The sequence below is a fragment of the Nicotiana tabacum genome, chromosome 21 (genome assembly GCF_000715075.1).
Source record: "Nicotiana tabacum cultivar K326 chromosome 21, ASM71507v2, whole genome shotgun sequence".
Classification (NCBI taxonomy): Eukaryota; Viridiplantae; Streptophyta; class Magnoliopsida; order Solanales; family Solanaceae; genus Nicotiana; species Nicotiana tabacum.
In genome coordinates, this window is record NC_134100.1 from 25,385,032 (window position 1) to 25,400,105 (window position 15,074).

General features: G+C 36.1%; 2 protein-coding genes across 2 annotated transcripts; one reads left to right on the forward strand and one right to left on the reverse strand.

The window, feature by feature from the left end:
• Nucleotides 1-1,944: 1,944 nt before the first annotated feature.
• On the reverse strand, nucleotides 1,945-4,429 carry LOC107767058 (1-aminocyclopropane-1-carboxylate synthase 3-like). Its single transcript, XM_016585972.2, has 4 exons — nucleotides 4,074-4,429; nucleotides 3,775-3,906; nucleotides 3,256-3,416; nucleotides 1,945-3,127 (listed from the first exon to the last, which is right to left on the reverse strand). Exons 1-4 carry the CDS (start codon nucleotides 4,218-4,220, stop codon nucleotides 2,158-2,160), a joined length of 1,410 nt encoding a protein of 469 aa, XP_016441458.1. The 5' UTR covers nucleotides 4,221-4,429; the 3' UTR covers nucleotides 1,945-2,157.
• Nucleotides 4,430-8,939: 4,510 nt separating this feature from the next.
• LOC142175167 (uncharacterized) lies at nucleotides 8,940-9,548 on the forward strand. Its single transcript, XM_075241746.1, has one exon. The coding sequence runs from the start codon at nucleotides 8,940-8,942 to the stop codon at nucleotides 9,546-9,548; it is 609 nt and encodes a 202-aa protein (XP_075097847.1).
• Nucleotides 9,549-15,074: the final 5,526 nt, after the last annotated feature.

A 15,074-nucleotide genomic window follows, 5' to 3' on the forward strand; every position in this document is an offset into this window, starting at 1 on the left:
TAGAACACAAGCCAATACGGGAAAATCCCAACCTTTATATTAATCAACAAAACACACAAAGAAAACCCTCACTTGCTATTAGGGGCAGATGCACACTTATCGAAGTGGTGTCACGCGACACCGCTTCGTCAATTTTTTTTACTAAATATATGTATTAATACTGTGAGGAAAGGGATAAGTAGAAAAAAATGACACCACTTGACATAAATTGTCTCTTGGTTCATTGGTTGGTGCTTGATTTTGCTCTAAGAGGTCAAAGGTTCAAATCTCAACTAACATTTTTTTTTTTTGCAAAGATTTAAGAGAGCCTCTATAAATTTCGACACCACTTATAAAAATTCCTGCGTATGCCCCTGCTTGTTATGATCACAAGAAGATCAGCTCCACTTTGAAGAAGAACACAAGTCGTTCTTTAGCCAACGCTAGGACCTGCCCAATGCCTAGTAGCCTTAGGATCCCTCTTGAAACACTTAGTAACCCTCACGTTTCACTCTTATTTCCTTTCTGAATTTCACACGACATTCCCACACTATCTGACTAAGTCCAAGAGTACCTATTTATAGCACATAGACAGCCTTTGTCACTTGACAACACAATGATACTTGTTGTCTATTTGCCATTTGGTGGGCTAAGGCTAAATCAGTTCCTAGCTTGTAGTTGACATCCCCGACTACTTAGTCCATGATATATACGAAATGATACTGGATACAAGCATAATGCCACATAGGTACAAGTAGTTGCAAAAAGGTAATTGGCAACTGCTTTGGCATGTGCACTGCATGTGCGCCTTGGCTTGGCCAACTGCTGCACGCCCAAGGCTAGCATTGTGCCCAGCCTTGGCCCTTTGAAATTGCTCCACCCCATTGCCATGCGCGCAACCTACCGCCCATGACTTTGCCGCACACGCTCGATGCCACTGCCGTCCGCACACGTCTTCGTCGAATTTCTCCCTTATCCATGTCAACCCTTGTTTCACCTGTGTCATTGCTTGTATTTTGCTTCACATAGCCTTGCCTTAGCTATCTAAAGTCTTTGGCTTGCACTGCTTTGCCTTAGCTTAGCCCACCTTTGCACTGCCACAAGCCAAAGTGCCCGTGCCACTGATTTTGGTGCGCATGTCATGCCATGCTGCCTCAACTTGCCCATACTGCCTTGTCAAGTCTTTGCCAAGCATGTCTTGCCTGTCCCAAGACGTTGGCCAATACTTGCCCACAACAACCCATATGATAATGCCTCCCTCATTGTTCGCATGATCGTTTTGCCCGCACATAAGCCAATAGCAAGGCCATCACGCCCAATTCTTGCCACAGTCATGCCACGCCCGATGTCAAAGAGTCAGGCTCGGCCTCATTCAAATAATATATATATATATATATATATATATATATATATATATATATATATATATATATATATATATATATATATATAATGTGTTTTTATTATAATTTAAATTCATATTTTTTAATAACTTAATTGTACAAATTGTTGTGTTGAACTAATTTTGACTTTTTATATATAATGTAATTTTCTAACAAGTGGATTCGGATGAACTTTCTTGCGCTTCTAGCTCCACCTTAAGTTAATCCAACATGATCTTCTCATTTTTCTCTCTCCCTTCCTACTACATACTAGAAAAGGTCGGTTGAGGAATAATACATTTTAATAAAGAAAGGAAGTTGGCCAACATCCAACGTCCAACTTGGCCATGATATATAAGACATGTTGTGTTGCCGTTCATTTCGCCGCAGCCAAGTAGTTTTTCTCATTAAATTTTTTATTCACCCGTAACCAATAATCATAGGTATAATAACCGAACTCTAAAATAAATAATGGATCAAATAAACATATGCAGTGTTTTACTATCATATGGGACCATCATCATGTGATGGAAATGATGAACATTTCAAGAAATTTGTTGAACAATTCAAGAAGATTCACACATGTATATGTATTCGATATTCAAGATGTATACAAATAATGATAGACCACTTCACATCCATCACATGTGGACCGAGTGCTTCCTCTATACACTAAAATTACAAACAATAAAAAGAATTTTGATACAAAAAAAAATTAAATTTTGGGAAACTCAACATCTAAAATATTGATGAGTTAAAAAAAATTTCATCTGGACAAAGGAATGTTCACACTGATCTATCGTTCTCTGTCATTAAACGATAGTCGAAAACCCCACTTGGAGAATAACTTCTTCTTTGTATTCGTATTCGTATTCTGGTTAGTCTGATTACTGTGAGCCTGGGTACTGATAGCAGAGGAGTTAACAAAATTTTTGATCCGTTGAATCGCGAGATTCAACGTATCTTCTGACATGTTAGCGAAACATGCACGAAACCACCCTGGTTCTGTACAATGGCATGATGATCCAGGCGAAATATTTAGTCCAACTTCGTAAACTATTTTTTTCCATAGCTCAATTTCTGCTTCAAAAGTATTAGAACTTAGTAAATGTCTCATATCTACCCAACAAAATAAACCAGCATTGCTCTCAAGGCAACTAATTCCTGCACTTTGAAGACCTCGTACCATCATTGCATGGCGTTTTTTGAGTCTCTTTTGATTTTCAGAAACGTATTTTTTCGTGAATTTTTTGTCAGATAACATGGCTGATAAAAGGTACTGAGTTTGTGAAGAAATCAACCCGAAACTGGACATTTTAGTAGCTGCAGATACAACAACATCGTCGTTGGAGTAAATTGCACCAACACGAAAACCAGGAAGGCCAAGATCTTTGGAAAGACTATAGACAATGTGAACTCGATCCCAAACTTCAGTGTACATGTAGTTCTTTTCGATTAATACTTCCATAACACTAACGAAATTCGGCGAGTTAAAAACTGTGCCTGAATAGATTTCGTCACTAATGAGATGGATACCTTTTGTATCGACGAAGCTGAGAAGTAATTCGAGTTCATTTCGTGTTAATGTTGTGCCCAATGGATTCGAGGGGTTCGTTACTAGTACTCCTTTTACTCTAAGGTTGCGATTTTTGGCTTCTTTGTATGCTTCTTCTAGAGCTGATTTTGTAATTCTGAAGCCATTTGAACTTTTACATTGTATTGGCACTATCTCAGCACCAGTTCTCCATTTGAGATCTCTGTCAAATCTGCATATCACAATGCAAAAATAATAAGTAACGAATCAATTTGTGGTTTAAAGATAAGTGCATTATAGCTAATTATTTGTTACGCCATGTTAAAATATATACACTGATGGTGTAAAATAACAACGTACCCAGGGTAGTATGGGGTGGGAAGGAGAAAAGCGTCGCCGCGGTCGGCGAGGCAAAACATGAGCGTCTCATTTGCGGAAGTTGCGCCGGCGGTGAGGACAAGATTGTTAGAATCAAAGGTGACTTTGTTCCCTCTAATTTCAGCCATGAATTGAACCAATGCCTGCATTAACAAAGTAACCATAAAAATGTGAGATTATTATACTTGTAACTTCTTAACCACTCTAATTAAGTGAGAATATTCTTAATTTAAGTAATGTAATGAATTTTTGTACTATCGACGTATTTTAATACTCCCATGTAGTAATAGGTAATTTTTTTAGTATTACTTTTTCCTTTTTTTTTTAAACTAGGCGGGTGCGCTCTGGGTAAGACCCGCTTCACTTCAATAGCTCGCAAACCACACTGGAGAGATTACTTTTTACTGTTACTAACAATTTTTTTGGACAATTAATTGTATTATTTTATATTATTAGTGTATATAAGTTAAATAAACTCATGAATATGTAGAGGATACTTACATTTTTGAAAGCGGGAAGGCCGTGGTAATCTTGAAATAGAGCAAGTTCTCTAAATATGGACTCTCCATTTCTCTTAAACCCAGCTGCGTCTGGGTTTTGACCAAGCCAAGACTCTAATAAATCAAAAGAAAGCTGCAAACAGAAAATAAATAACGGTAAATACAGGGTCAATATCGCAAAAAAATAAAAATAAATTGTCTAATCGTAATTAAATCCGACAATAAGAAATGGGAAGCTGCAAATACAAATTAAATAGCAGAATATATAGGAAATATGGTTAGTGTTATCTAATTAATTACCTGATTCTCTGCAAGTCCCATTTGTATTATTCCTTTTGGATTCTGAATTTCATCGTATGGATTCTTCTCGTACTCTTGCCATCCTAGGAAATATGAAGAGTCTTGTCCATGCGAATTACACGTGGCTTTTTCTGATAAAAGCTTCATCTTTTTTCTTTGTTGCTTGAAAAAATTGATGACTTTCTCTAATTAAGGTGGTAATATGAACTTTGGATTTTTTTTTTTGAGAGAAAGAAGAAAGAAGAAGGATTTGGAAAGATTGTAAGTGAAATGAAATGAGACAGATAGTTTGTTGCTATTTTCTGGCATATACTCGTCTATATATAGGAAATTATAGCAATCATAAAAGACAAGTCAGCATATGACTTTGAATTTCTTTTCTCTTTCTTTTTTGTTCTTTTTCTCCCTTTTTTCAAACAAGAAAATAATTAACTCACTGGTGTTGCCGAGATGTGTTGCTAATTTTACGCGTTTTTGCACCCATTAAATTTGATTGTTTCACTTATATATAGCAGTTTGAGGACAATTATAGTTTTAATTGTACCGTGTTATCTAAGCGTATGAAAAAAAAGTGGCAAGTGGCACTCACTTTGGCTCTTGGGACTATCACTAATCAGGGGCGGATAGTGCCTAAAATATGGTACATGAACTCATGGTCTGTCTATCAAACTAGACATTTTACGCACATACTTTCTAGAATTGATCTAATATTATCTGCTAGTTCTTATACTCCAAAGTGACCAAATAATGCAATTGGTTAAAAGTTTAGTTATTTACTTAGAGGAATATGGGTCGATTCCCACTTAGTATCTTCTTTTTTTCCCTCTTTTACCCGACGCATGTATGTTTTAAAAATACTAAATCCTTCTTTATCACTAATGTCACCATCTATAATTTTGCTCCAATGGTTGAAAATTTTGAGAAGATAACATGTACTTTTTGCTACAAAGAAATAATCTTTTATGATCAGTTACTGTAATTATCTTATAAAATCGATTTCCCCTGCAAATGCTACTAATTTTTTCTCTAAATTCAGAAATAATTTTTTTATGTTTAAGGAAAATAAACGTAGTATATGTCACTGTGAGTTTGTTGGCTGTTGCTTACCTGAATTTCACATCGACAGACAGATCCTCAAGACAACAATGGAAGAAGTAGAAACAAGCCCATCCATAAATGGTCCATTTGCTCCCTTCCCATTGGCCTACCAGTTACTGTGTGTCGGCCACTCAATTTCTCTCCGCCTCTTGGCCCCTCTCTCAGGTGGACCAACAAAGCCCAAATTTCATTTTCTGAATTCTCTATTATTCTTCGACATGATGCTTAGGGGTCATTTGATTATTAGGATGGGATAAATAATGATGTTTTATAGGTTGAGATATTCGATGTGATTAGTTATCCACCTTCTATGTGAGACTTGTTTCGATCCCAGAATCCATATGTGTGAAGTCGAGTAGCTACGCTCTTATTGGTCGATGTTAGATCCTTGTATGTCGCCACTCTCGTCACTAAGCGTTGTCACTAATGTCTTGTTATCTAAGGATATTTTAGTATAAGATGGTTTTTGATACTAATTAATACCCATAACTAAACGTGAAATAAAATAATTCTGTATTTTATTTTGGGATTGTTATCCCTTATCCCAACAACCAAACGACCCCTTAGGTCTCACATTAATTAACAAATGAAATAAGTTATTATCTCTTTAAACAGTTTTTGATAATTATCGTTAAGTTGGATCAAAAGTTAATTAGAGCCGAATTTATTCTAATTCTCAGTTTATCTAATATTAGGCCCTCATGTTATCTATTCATGATATTCTAGATGCATGTCAGTTGTACATGCTATTTAGTGTATCACATTTGTTGACAATGAGCTATTATTTCCTTATACGATTTTAGATAATATTCACCTGATAAGCTAACTTCTAAAATTGAGTTAAGTCGAAAGCATAATTTCATATATTTGTTTATGAACCTAATAATCCTATAAAAATTTATGTGTTGAACTGTTGAAGTCAATGTCGGCCGTCAAAGAGTTGGTATTGTGCAATGCGCGGCCGAGGAAGACAAACAAAATTCTTACACGAGACACACATAGTTCAGTTTTGTTAGGTGTTTGTCATAATTTTCTTACCATATTTAGTTTTTCTATTTGTTGAAGGAAAGAGTAATATAATTACCTTAATTGAGTTTTCCTTTTTGTAGAAGGAAATTATAATTCTCATATATTTGGCTAGTTCTTTTTCTTGTAGGAAAAAGTTTGGAGTTCTATAAATTGAAGATCTGTCCTTCTCATTCAGTAACATCCACAATGTAGCCATAGGGGTTTAAGAGTAGTTTTTAGGGGGAGAACTTTACGGGACAAGTGTTAGTGTGTCACTTGTGTTTGCCTCTTCGTGAGGTTGTTCTCTCGATATTTTGTACTCTCTTTTTATATAGTGGATTGCTCATCTCCGCACGTGGACGTAGGGCAGTTTACCGAACCACGTTAAATGTTTGTGTCTCTTTTGATATATTTCTCCTTTGTTGTATGATTTATCGTCGCTCAAGGTTTGCTTTGCTAGCTTCCGTATGACACCTGATTTTTACGGTCCTAACAAGTGGTATTAGAGTGAGGTTCAAGACAGGTTCATCTTGGCAGGTTCAATTCTAACCGCAACATATTTGACGATAATCGTGATTTTTGTCTGAGAAATTTGACCAGTGTGCTACGCACGTTGAGACAAACTTTGTGGTGGAGATTTGGAGATGCAACCTGTTGAAGGCTATGTGAAGAAGGTGGATCAAGTTTATTTTGTCAGAAAATTCCGGCCAAGGGGGAGAATTGTTAGGTATTTGCCATAATTTTCTTACCATATTTGGTTTTCCTATTTGTTGAAGAAAATGGAAATATAATTACCTTAATTGAGTTTTCCTTTTTGTAGAAGAAAATTATAATTCTCCTATATTTGGCTAGTCCTTTTCCTTGTAGGAAAAGGTTTGGAGTTCTATAAATTGAAGATCCGTCCTTCTCATTCAGTAGCATCCACAATGTAGCCATAGGGGCTTGAGAGTAGTGTTTAGGGGGAGAACTTTATGGGACAAGTGTTAGTGTGTCACTTGTGTTTGCCTCTTCGTGAGGTTGTTCTCTCGATATTTTGTACTATCTTTTTATATAGTGGATTGCTCATCTCCGCAAGTAGACGTATGTTAGTTGACCGAACCACGTTAAATGTTTGTGTTTCTTTTGATATATTTCTTCTTTATTGTATAATTTATCGTCGCTCAAGATTTACTTTGCTAGCTTCCGTATGACACCTAATTTTTACGGTCCTAACAAGTTTGGCCTCTGCTTTGTACATATCAAGCGCATTCACACTGCTTAATATGTTTCAACTCTAACTCATATCCATTAATCACGTTTCTTTACACTGCTTTATTTAGTTCAGTTTGTTGAACTTTGGTTTTGCTGGGTGATTCCTAAATACTAGATTGGATAATTAGTTAGTGGGACAGTAGGGTCTATCGAAAACAGTCTCTCTACCTCTTGGAGCAGGGGTAAAATCTGCATACACTTTATCCTTTTCAGACCCCACTTGTGAGATTTTACTGGTCGATGGTTGTTGTTGTTGAATTCAAATCTAATTGTTACTGAATTTTCACATATACTCCCTCGATGTATCCCCAATTAGTTTTTATATTTTGCTACTTGAGAGTCCATTTGACTAATCTTCTAAGTTAAATTAAATTAAATCAACTTAATATTTTAAAATTAAAATTTATATATTCAAAAATTATATTAGTACTTCAGGTTATAATTCTTTTATATTTTAATATGATGAAAAATACATTTTAAATTATAATTGGTCACATTTTATATAATTTGACTCTCAAAAAGTAAAACATGAAAATTAGTTAGGGACGAAGATAATATATATATATACTTTGTGTAAAAAATATTAGGTTTAGATGAAACGTTGCCCATCGGCAGCCGTCACTGGGTAGGGTCTCATTAATCATTCTGGAAAATTTCCAAAATGGCATGTATAAATGTCCCAACAGGAAATCGTTGTTTGGCAATTACAAAGCAGAATAAATGTCAAGGAGGGTTAAGAAAAGGTTACCAAATCCGGAAAGTAAATAAACAATTCAAGAAGTTATTGCATTACTATTACATTTGGCAATCCAATTAACTTAGCCGGTAGTATTAGCCAACTGTTTTGGTTACAAAAGAATGTCCTAGTCACAATTTGGTGTTTGGTTACAAAAGTTAAAGATCAAAGGACTGATGATCTCTATTTTTTACGTTTTAAATATTACTAATTAATATGGTTAGTGGAAAATTTATTCTTCCTAAGGATAGCAGGTAAAGTGCGCTCCTAGATTTGGAGAGTTTTCCTTCTGTTTCTCGTCTTATAAATGACAAGTTTGAAAATATAGAAATTAGGGACAGCTCATGACCCATGGCCTACCTATGTCTGACTCTGTTCTTTATGTTTCTTTAATGGTAATTTGTACCTGGTATTTACGCTTTATCAATAAAATTAATATATATATATTATTGAGAGTGATAAGAATGAAGTAGGGTAGTATTGTGTAGCTAACTTAAAAGTGATGAGTGTATATGTAATTTGTAGAAGTTAGTAACTAACTCAGTAGTTAGTCGGTGAATTAGCTCTATAACAGTAGCTTAGGAAGTTAACTGTACATAGTAATTCATTTTTCTCATTTGAGTAAGAAGAAGAAGCTCTTAGCTCAATCCTCCATGATCGATCTCTTCCACTAAATTTGATATGGTATCAGAGCAATCGGCCATAAGTGTGGTTGTTTAGAGCAATTTTCTACTAGCTAACTCTTCACCGGAGAATTGAGACGGAGCTCAATCATGGCAACTGTTGACAATGAACTACCAGATAAATTGAGCCACAATCACCCACTTTTTCTCAATTCAATTGACAATTTGGGAGCTGTGTTGATTTCTCTTCAATTACGAGGATCGAAAAACTATTCCGTATGGATTCGAGCAATGAGAATTGCAATCCTAGGTCGGAACAAGCTAGGGTTCATCGACGGCACTTGTAAAAGGGAAAGTTTTGGTACAAATCTCATAGATCTTTGGGAGCGATGCAACGCAATCGTTTTGTCATGGATTATGAATTGTGTTTCACCGGAATTACTCAGTGGCATCGTTTACTCTTTGAATGCCAGTGAAGTTTGGAAGGACTTGAAAAAGCGATTTGATAAGATAGATTGTTCGAGAATCTTCCAAATTCACAGAGAAATCGCAATAATTAATCAAGGTACTAACTTGATCTCGTCATATTTCTCAAAGATACGAGTACTCTGGGCAGAATTTGATAGTTTAACCCCAGCTCTGGGATGTGATTGCGCAAAATCTGGTGAATATGTGGCTTTTATGGAACGTTTGAAGCTGCTACAATTTCTGATGGGACTTAATGAGTCATATGAACAAGCTCGTAGCCAGATACTATGATGATTCCAGTACCTACAGTAAATAAGGCATACTCAATGTTAATGGAACATGAGAGTCAAAAAGCTATGTCTAATCCTCATGATTCAACTAAAAGAAGTGAAGTTATTGCACTAATGTCTACTAGGACTGCTGGTAGTCAGTTTCGACCCAAGAAGAATTACAATCTCCAATGTAATTTTTGCAAAATGAAAGGGCACACTAGGGAGAATTGTTATAAGATAGTAGGATATCCAACTGATTTCAAATTTAAAAGGAGATGAGGATATGGTTCAGCTAATTCTGCAGTGTTGGGAGAAGCTGAATCACAGATGCAGGGGAACATGAATGCACCAAACACACATGCTGAGAAGGGGAACTCCTCAGGATATGGAATGGGGCCTATGTTCACAGAGGAGCAATTCAATCAGATCCTGAAGCTACTCAACAAAGAAGAGATGCAGGAGACCACATCCAATATGGCAGGTATATCTCATTCCACTGTCTGCTTAGTAGACAAGGCAGGTTGTACTCATGAATGGATCATAGATACTAGTGCGACTAATCACATGACCTCGAACCTCAACTCACTTTCTGAGTTATACAATGTAGCATCTCAAGATTGAAAAACAATGCAATTACCTAATGGAACTAAAACAACAGTTTCACATATTGGTAAATGCAAGATAGGAAAAGGGCAAGAAATTAAGAATGTTCTGTACATTTCAGATTTCAAGTATAGTCTGTTGTCTGTGTCCAAACTAACTAGAGAGCTGAGATGTATGGCTGCATTCTTTCCTGGTTTTTGTGTACCACATGACCTCTTCACTGGGAAGCTAAAAGGAATTGGTAGAGAAACTAATGGGCTCTATCTGCTGACTTCTGCAATTCCAAATAAAGGACAAGAATTAATTCCAAAGTCCATGAATGTGCAGTTGGATCAAAATACCTTGCAGCTTTGGCACAAAAGAATGGGCCACCCATCATCAAAGGTTATGAAACATATATTGAATGTTAGTGAAGAATTATGTAGAAATGTAATAAGCAGTTGTGATGTTTGTCCCTTGGCTAAGCAGGCAAAATTGCATTTCCCTATTAGTAGAGATAGAGTAAAGAATGCGTTTGAATTGTTATATATGGATGTATGGGGACCATTTCGAATTGCAACACATGATTGAAATAAATACTTCTTGACAATAGTGGATGACCATTCTAGAGTAACATGGATTTATCTTTTAAAGCTGAAGTCTGATGCAATTGTTGTCATTAGAAATTTTCTTTTGATGGTTCAAACACAATTTGATTCTAAGGTTAAAGTGATTAGAACAGACAATGGAACAGAGTTCATTAACTCTGAATGTGTAAACATGTTCAGTAAGTTTGGGATAGTTGAGGTCTTGTCCATACACACCCCAACAAAATGAGGTGGTAGAAAGAAAACACAGACACATACTGGAGGTAGCTAGGGCAGTCAGATTTCAAGGGCACATCCCATTAAAGTTTTGGGATAAATGTGTATCTATATCCCATTAAGTTAGCAGTCTACTTGATAAACAGAATGCCTACACCAGTACTTGCAGGGAAGTCTCCTTATGAATTGTTTCATAAGAAAAGTCCATCTATAAAACATATGAAAATTCCTGGATGTCTTTGCTATGCTACACCATCAGTCATTGGTGACAAATTCCAACCAAGAGTTGTGAGGAGTGTTCTGATGGGGTATTCAGCTGTGCAAAAGGGATACTTGTTGTTTGATTTAACTCACAATTTTTTTTTGTTAGCAGGAATGTGACTTTCAGGGAGTCATATTTTCCTTTCAAAGATCTGCAGACCACAGGACCTGCAATGTTTCAAACTGATCCCTACTTGATCACTCAGGCTGTGCCTACTGCAAACATCACTGATCCTGCATCTACAACTACAATTGATGCTCAACTTGATGACCAGAGTGCAGAACAAGGAGCCACTATGGAGGATCTTCACTCAGGAGAAGCATCTCCAAGAGAACCTGAAGATATGGGTCGTACAATAGCAAGTGAAGATGCTGACATACCTGAAAATGCAAATGTGGACCAAGATGTTGCAATCACTGAAAACAATCATGAAGCAGTTCCTCTGAGAAAGTCAACTAGAGATAAAGGGCCTCCATTATGGCTGCATGACTATGTGACTGCTCAAGCCAGTAGCTCTTGTTCTTATCCCTTAAACAACTACCTAGATTACAGCAGTTTGTCATATAACTATCAGGCCCATCTAGCAGCATTCTTTACAACAATTGAACCTGCATCTTTTGATAAAGCTTGCAAAGATCCCAAATGGATAGATGCCATGAAGGCTGAGCTCACTGCTCTTGTAGACAACAAAACCTGGGAGATAGTGCATTTTCCACTAAACAAGAGAGCTATTGGTTACAAATGGGTATATAAGATCAAGTACAAGGCAAATGGTGAAGTTGAGAGGTACAAAGCAAGGCTAGTGGCAAAGGGGTACAACCAGAGGGAAGGTCTTGACTATCAGGACACCTTTTCACCAGTTGTGAAGATGGTGACAGTGAGGGTAGTGTTATCCATTGTTGCAGCTCAAGACTGGCATATCCATCAAATGGATATCTACAATGCCTTCTTACAAGGAGATCTCCATGATGAAGTCTACATGCAACTTCCTTAAGGTTTTCACAGCAAGGGGGAGACAGGCCTAGTGTGTAAACTTGTCAAGTCTTTATATGGTCTTAAGCAAGCATCTCGACAATGGAATGTGAAGCTGGTAGATGCATTGGTGAAGTCTGGTTTTCTACAAAGCCAACTGGATCACTCCTTATTAATCAAGAAGGTAGGGTCCAAGATTGCAATTGTACTAGTATATGATGATGATTTACTTATCACTGGCAATGATAATGAGTTGGTATGTGACACTAAGATTGCACTACAACAAGCATTCAAAATAAAGGATCTAGGGGAGCTGAAATTTTTCTTGGGAATAGAATATACAAGGTCTAGACATGGCATACTTATGAACCAGAGGAAGTATGCTTTGTAGCTGATTTCAGATTCCTGCTCAGGGGGAGCAAAACCTGCATGGACCCCTTTGGAAAGCAATCAGAAATTGACCAATACAGAATATGATAATCATATTGGACACAAAGCTGATACACCACTGGATGATATAGGAGCTTATCCAAGATTGATTGGGAAGTTGTTGTATCTTACAATGACTAGGCCAGATATAAACTTTGCTGTTCAAACCTTGAGCCAATTCCTACAACACCCAAAGAGATCTCATATGGAAGCAGCCATGAGAATTGTTAGATACATCAAGAGAGAACCTGTATTGAGAGTGTTACTATCAAGCAAACCAGCAGAAGAAATCAAGGCATACTGTGATGCAAATTGGGCTTCTTGTCCAAACACCAGGAGATCAGTGACATGATACTTGGTGAAGTATGGGGAATCTTTGGTATCCTAGAAGTCCAAGAAGCAAACTACAGTGTCTAAGAGCTCAGCTGAAGCCGAATACAGAAGCATGGCTTCAGTTATGTCAGAAATAACATGGCTGATCAGATTATATGAAGAACTGGGGATAAAGTTGAAGCTCCCAGTCAAGTTGTTATGTGATAACAAAGAATCAATCCAAATTGCTGAGAACCCAGTCTATCATGAACAAACCAAACATATCGAGATAGAATGCCATTTCATAAGGGAGAAAGTGCAGAGGGGAGATGTAATGCCTTAGTACATACAATCTGAAGAACAACAAGCAGACATTTTGACTAAAGGGCTTGGAAGGCAGCAACATGAATATCTAGTGTCCAAGCTGGGTCTGTTGAATGTGTTCACACCCTCCAGCTTGAGGGGGAGTGTTGAGAGTGATAAGAATGAAGTAGGGTAGTATTGTGTAGCTAACTTAAAAGTGATGGGTGTATATGTAATTTGTAGAAGTTAGTAACTAATTCAGTAGTTAGTCGGTGAATTAGCTCTATAACAGTAGCTTAGGGAGTTAACTGTACATAGTAATTCATTTTTCTCCTTTGAATAAGAAGAAGCTCTTAGCTCAATCCTCCATGATCGATACACACACACACACACACACACACACACACACACACACACACACACACACACACACACATATATATATATATATATATATATATATATATATATATAATTTTTTCCGATTTAATTTTTATAGTATATTGTTGGTTTGCTAAAATTAAATTGTTCGCTTTATATAAACGTCAGAGTTTAAACAAAAAATTGTCAAAATGGTAAAATCTTACTATATGATATTTGTTGGTGGTCTAAATACCAATGGTAGATAACTATATTATGCTTGTTAATTAATTCGGGAAAAAAAATAAGTTGAGTGATTAGTAGTAATACGGTATCTCAAATCCCTTTAAGTGAAGATGCCACTTCGAAGTAGCCTAGCTAGACAATGTAGTTATATTTCGACTTGACAATATACTGACATCCTAATTGTTTCATATTTTGTTGTTTTCTTTTTAATGTTTTTAGAAGAACACTTTTTACATTGTCTGGAGTTTTTTGCAAAAAATATATATTCTATACACTATTTTGAGAAAAAAAATATCACGAGGTATTTTATTTGGACACCGCTATTTAATATGTACCTAGTTTTTTTTTTTGTTTTTTTTATAATTTTAAATTTTGTACGTCTATCCACTTTTGAACAACTTCTGATATGCGGTGTCTGAATTTAAACTTCAATAGTATGTGTATGAACTTCAGGCAAAAATAACTGGTTCATGCAAAAATGGCTAAACTTCAGCCATATGTGCCATTTCTGCCTAAACTTCAATCATATGCAACTTCAGACATTTAATCTGAAGTTAGGCTTGACATTCAAATATCGTATGTTTGAAGTTGTTTCGAAGTAAATAGACGTACAAAAATTTATAAACACTAATACCAAAATCAAATATTTGTGCACTTCGCCCCTACTATGAGTAATAGTCTTGTGGCTCCTGGTGTAGTTACGTTTTTTCAGAAGATTTACTAAAGCATCAAGGGCTTACTGGGCTTCCCGCTCTTGCTTCTATTTAATGGATTTTGAATTACTGTCCAAATCATTAGTGAATCTTATAAGTAATTATTTACTAGAGTTAGTAAAATCAACGTTTTATTACGTGACAGTTGGAGCAGTTCTTAACAACAAAAAAAAATCGTTTATCTGATAATTGTTGTGATTATTAACTGGCCGTCTGATCATTTTAGGAGGGTTGAATTTTGAAAGTAAGAATGAGCAGTGAGAGCGAACACATCTTTAATGTGAAAGCCTCACTCATTCCCCGGGGCGGCTCAATGATATTTGTGGCCTAAAGCCGAACTTCATTGAGGGGCCCTAAAATTTTTGTTGCAGAAGAAAACTTATAATTTTATTTAAAATTTATTTTTCTAGCTTTTTGAGATGCAAAATTATTAATAATTTGTTTATAATCGGTTTCTTCTAATAATTCTCTTTCAATTGATAATATAGCTAATCCATTTAATTTCTCCTGAGACAGTATTGATCTTAAGTAAGATTTTATTA

What these genes read in the sequence shown, in the direction of transcription:
- LOC142175167 (XM_075241746.1), top strand. Translation starts at nt 8,940, where the DNA reads ATGGCAACTGTTGACAATGAACTACCAGATAAATTGAGCCACAATCAC.
- LOC107767058 (XM_016585972.2), bottom strand. Translation starts at nt 4,220, where the DNA reads ATGAAGCTTTTATCAGAAAAAGCCACGTGTAATTCGCATGGACAAGAC. An exon ending in TGGGACTTGCAGAGAATCAG is followed by an intron (nt 3,907 to 4,073) that starts GTAATTAATTAG and finishes TTCTGTTTGCAG; the next exon opens with CTTTCTTTTGATTTATTAGA. An exon ending in GCCTTCCCGCTTTCAAAAAT is followed by an intron (nt 3,417 to 3,774) that starts GTAAGTATCCTC and finishes TTGTTAATGCAG; the next exon opens with GCATTGGTTCAATTCATGGC.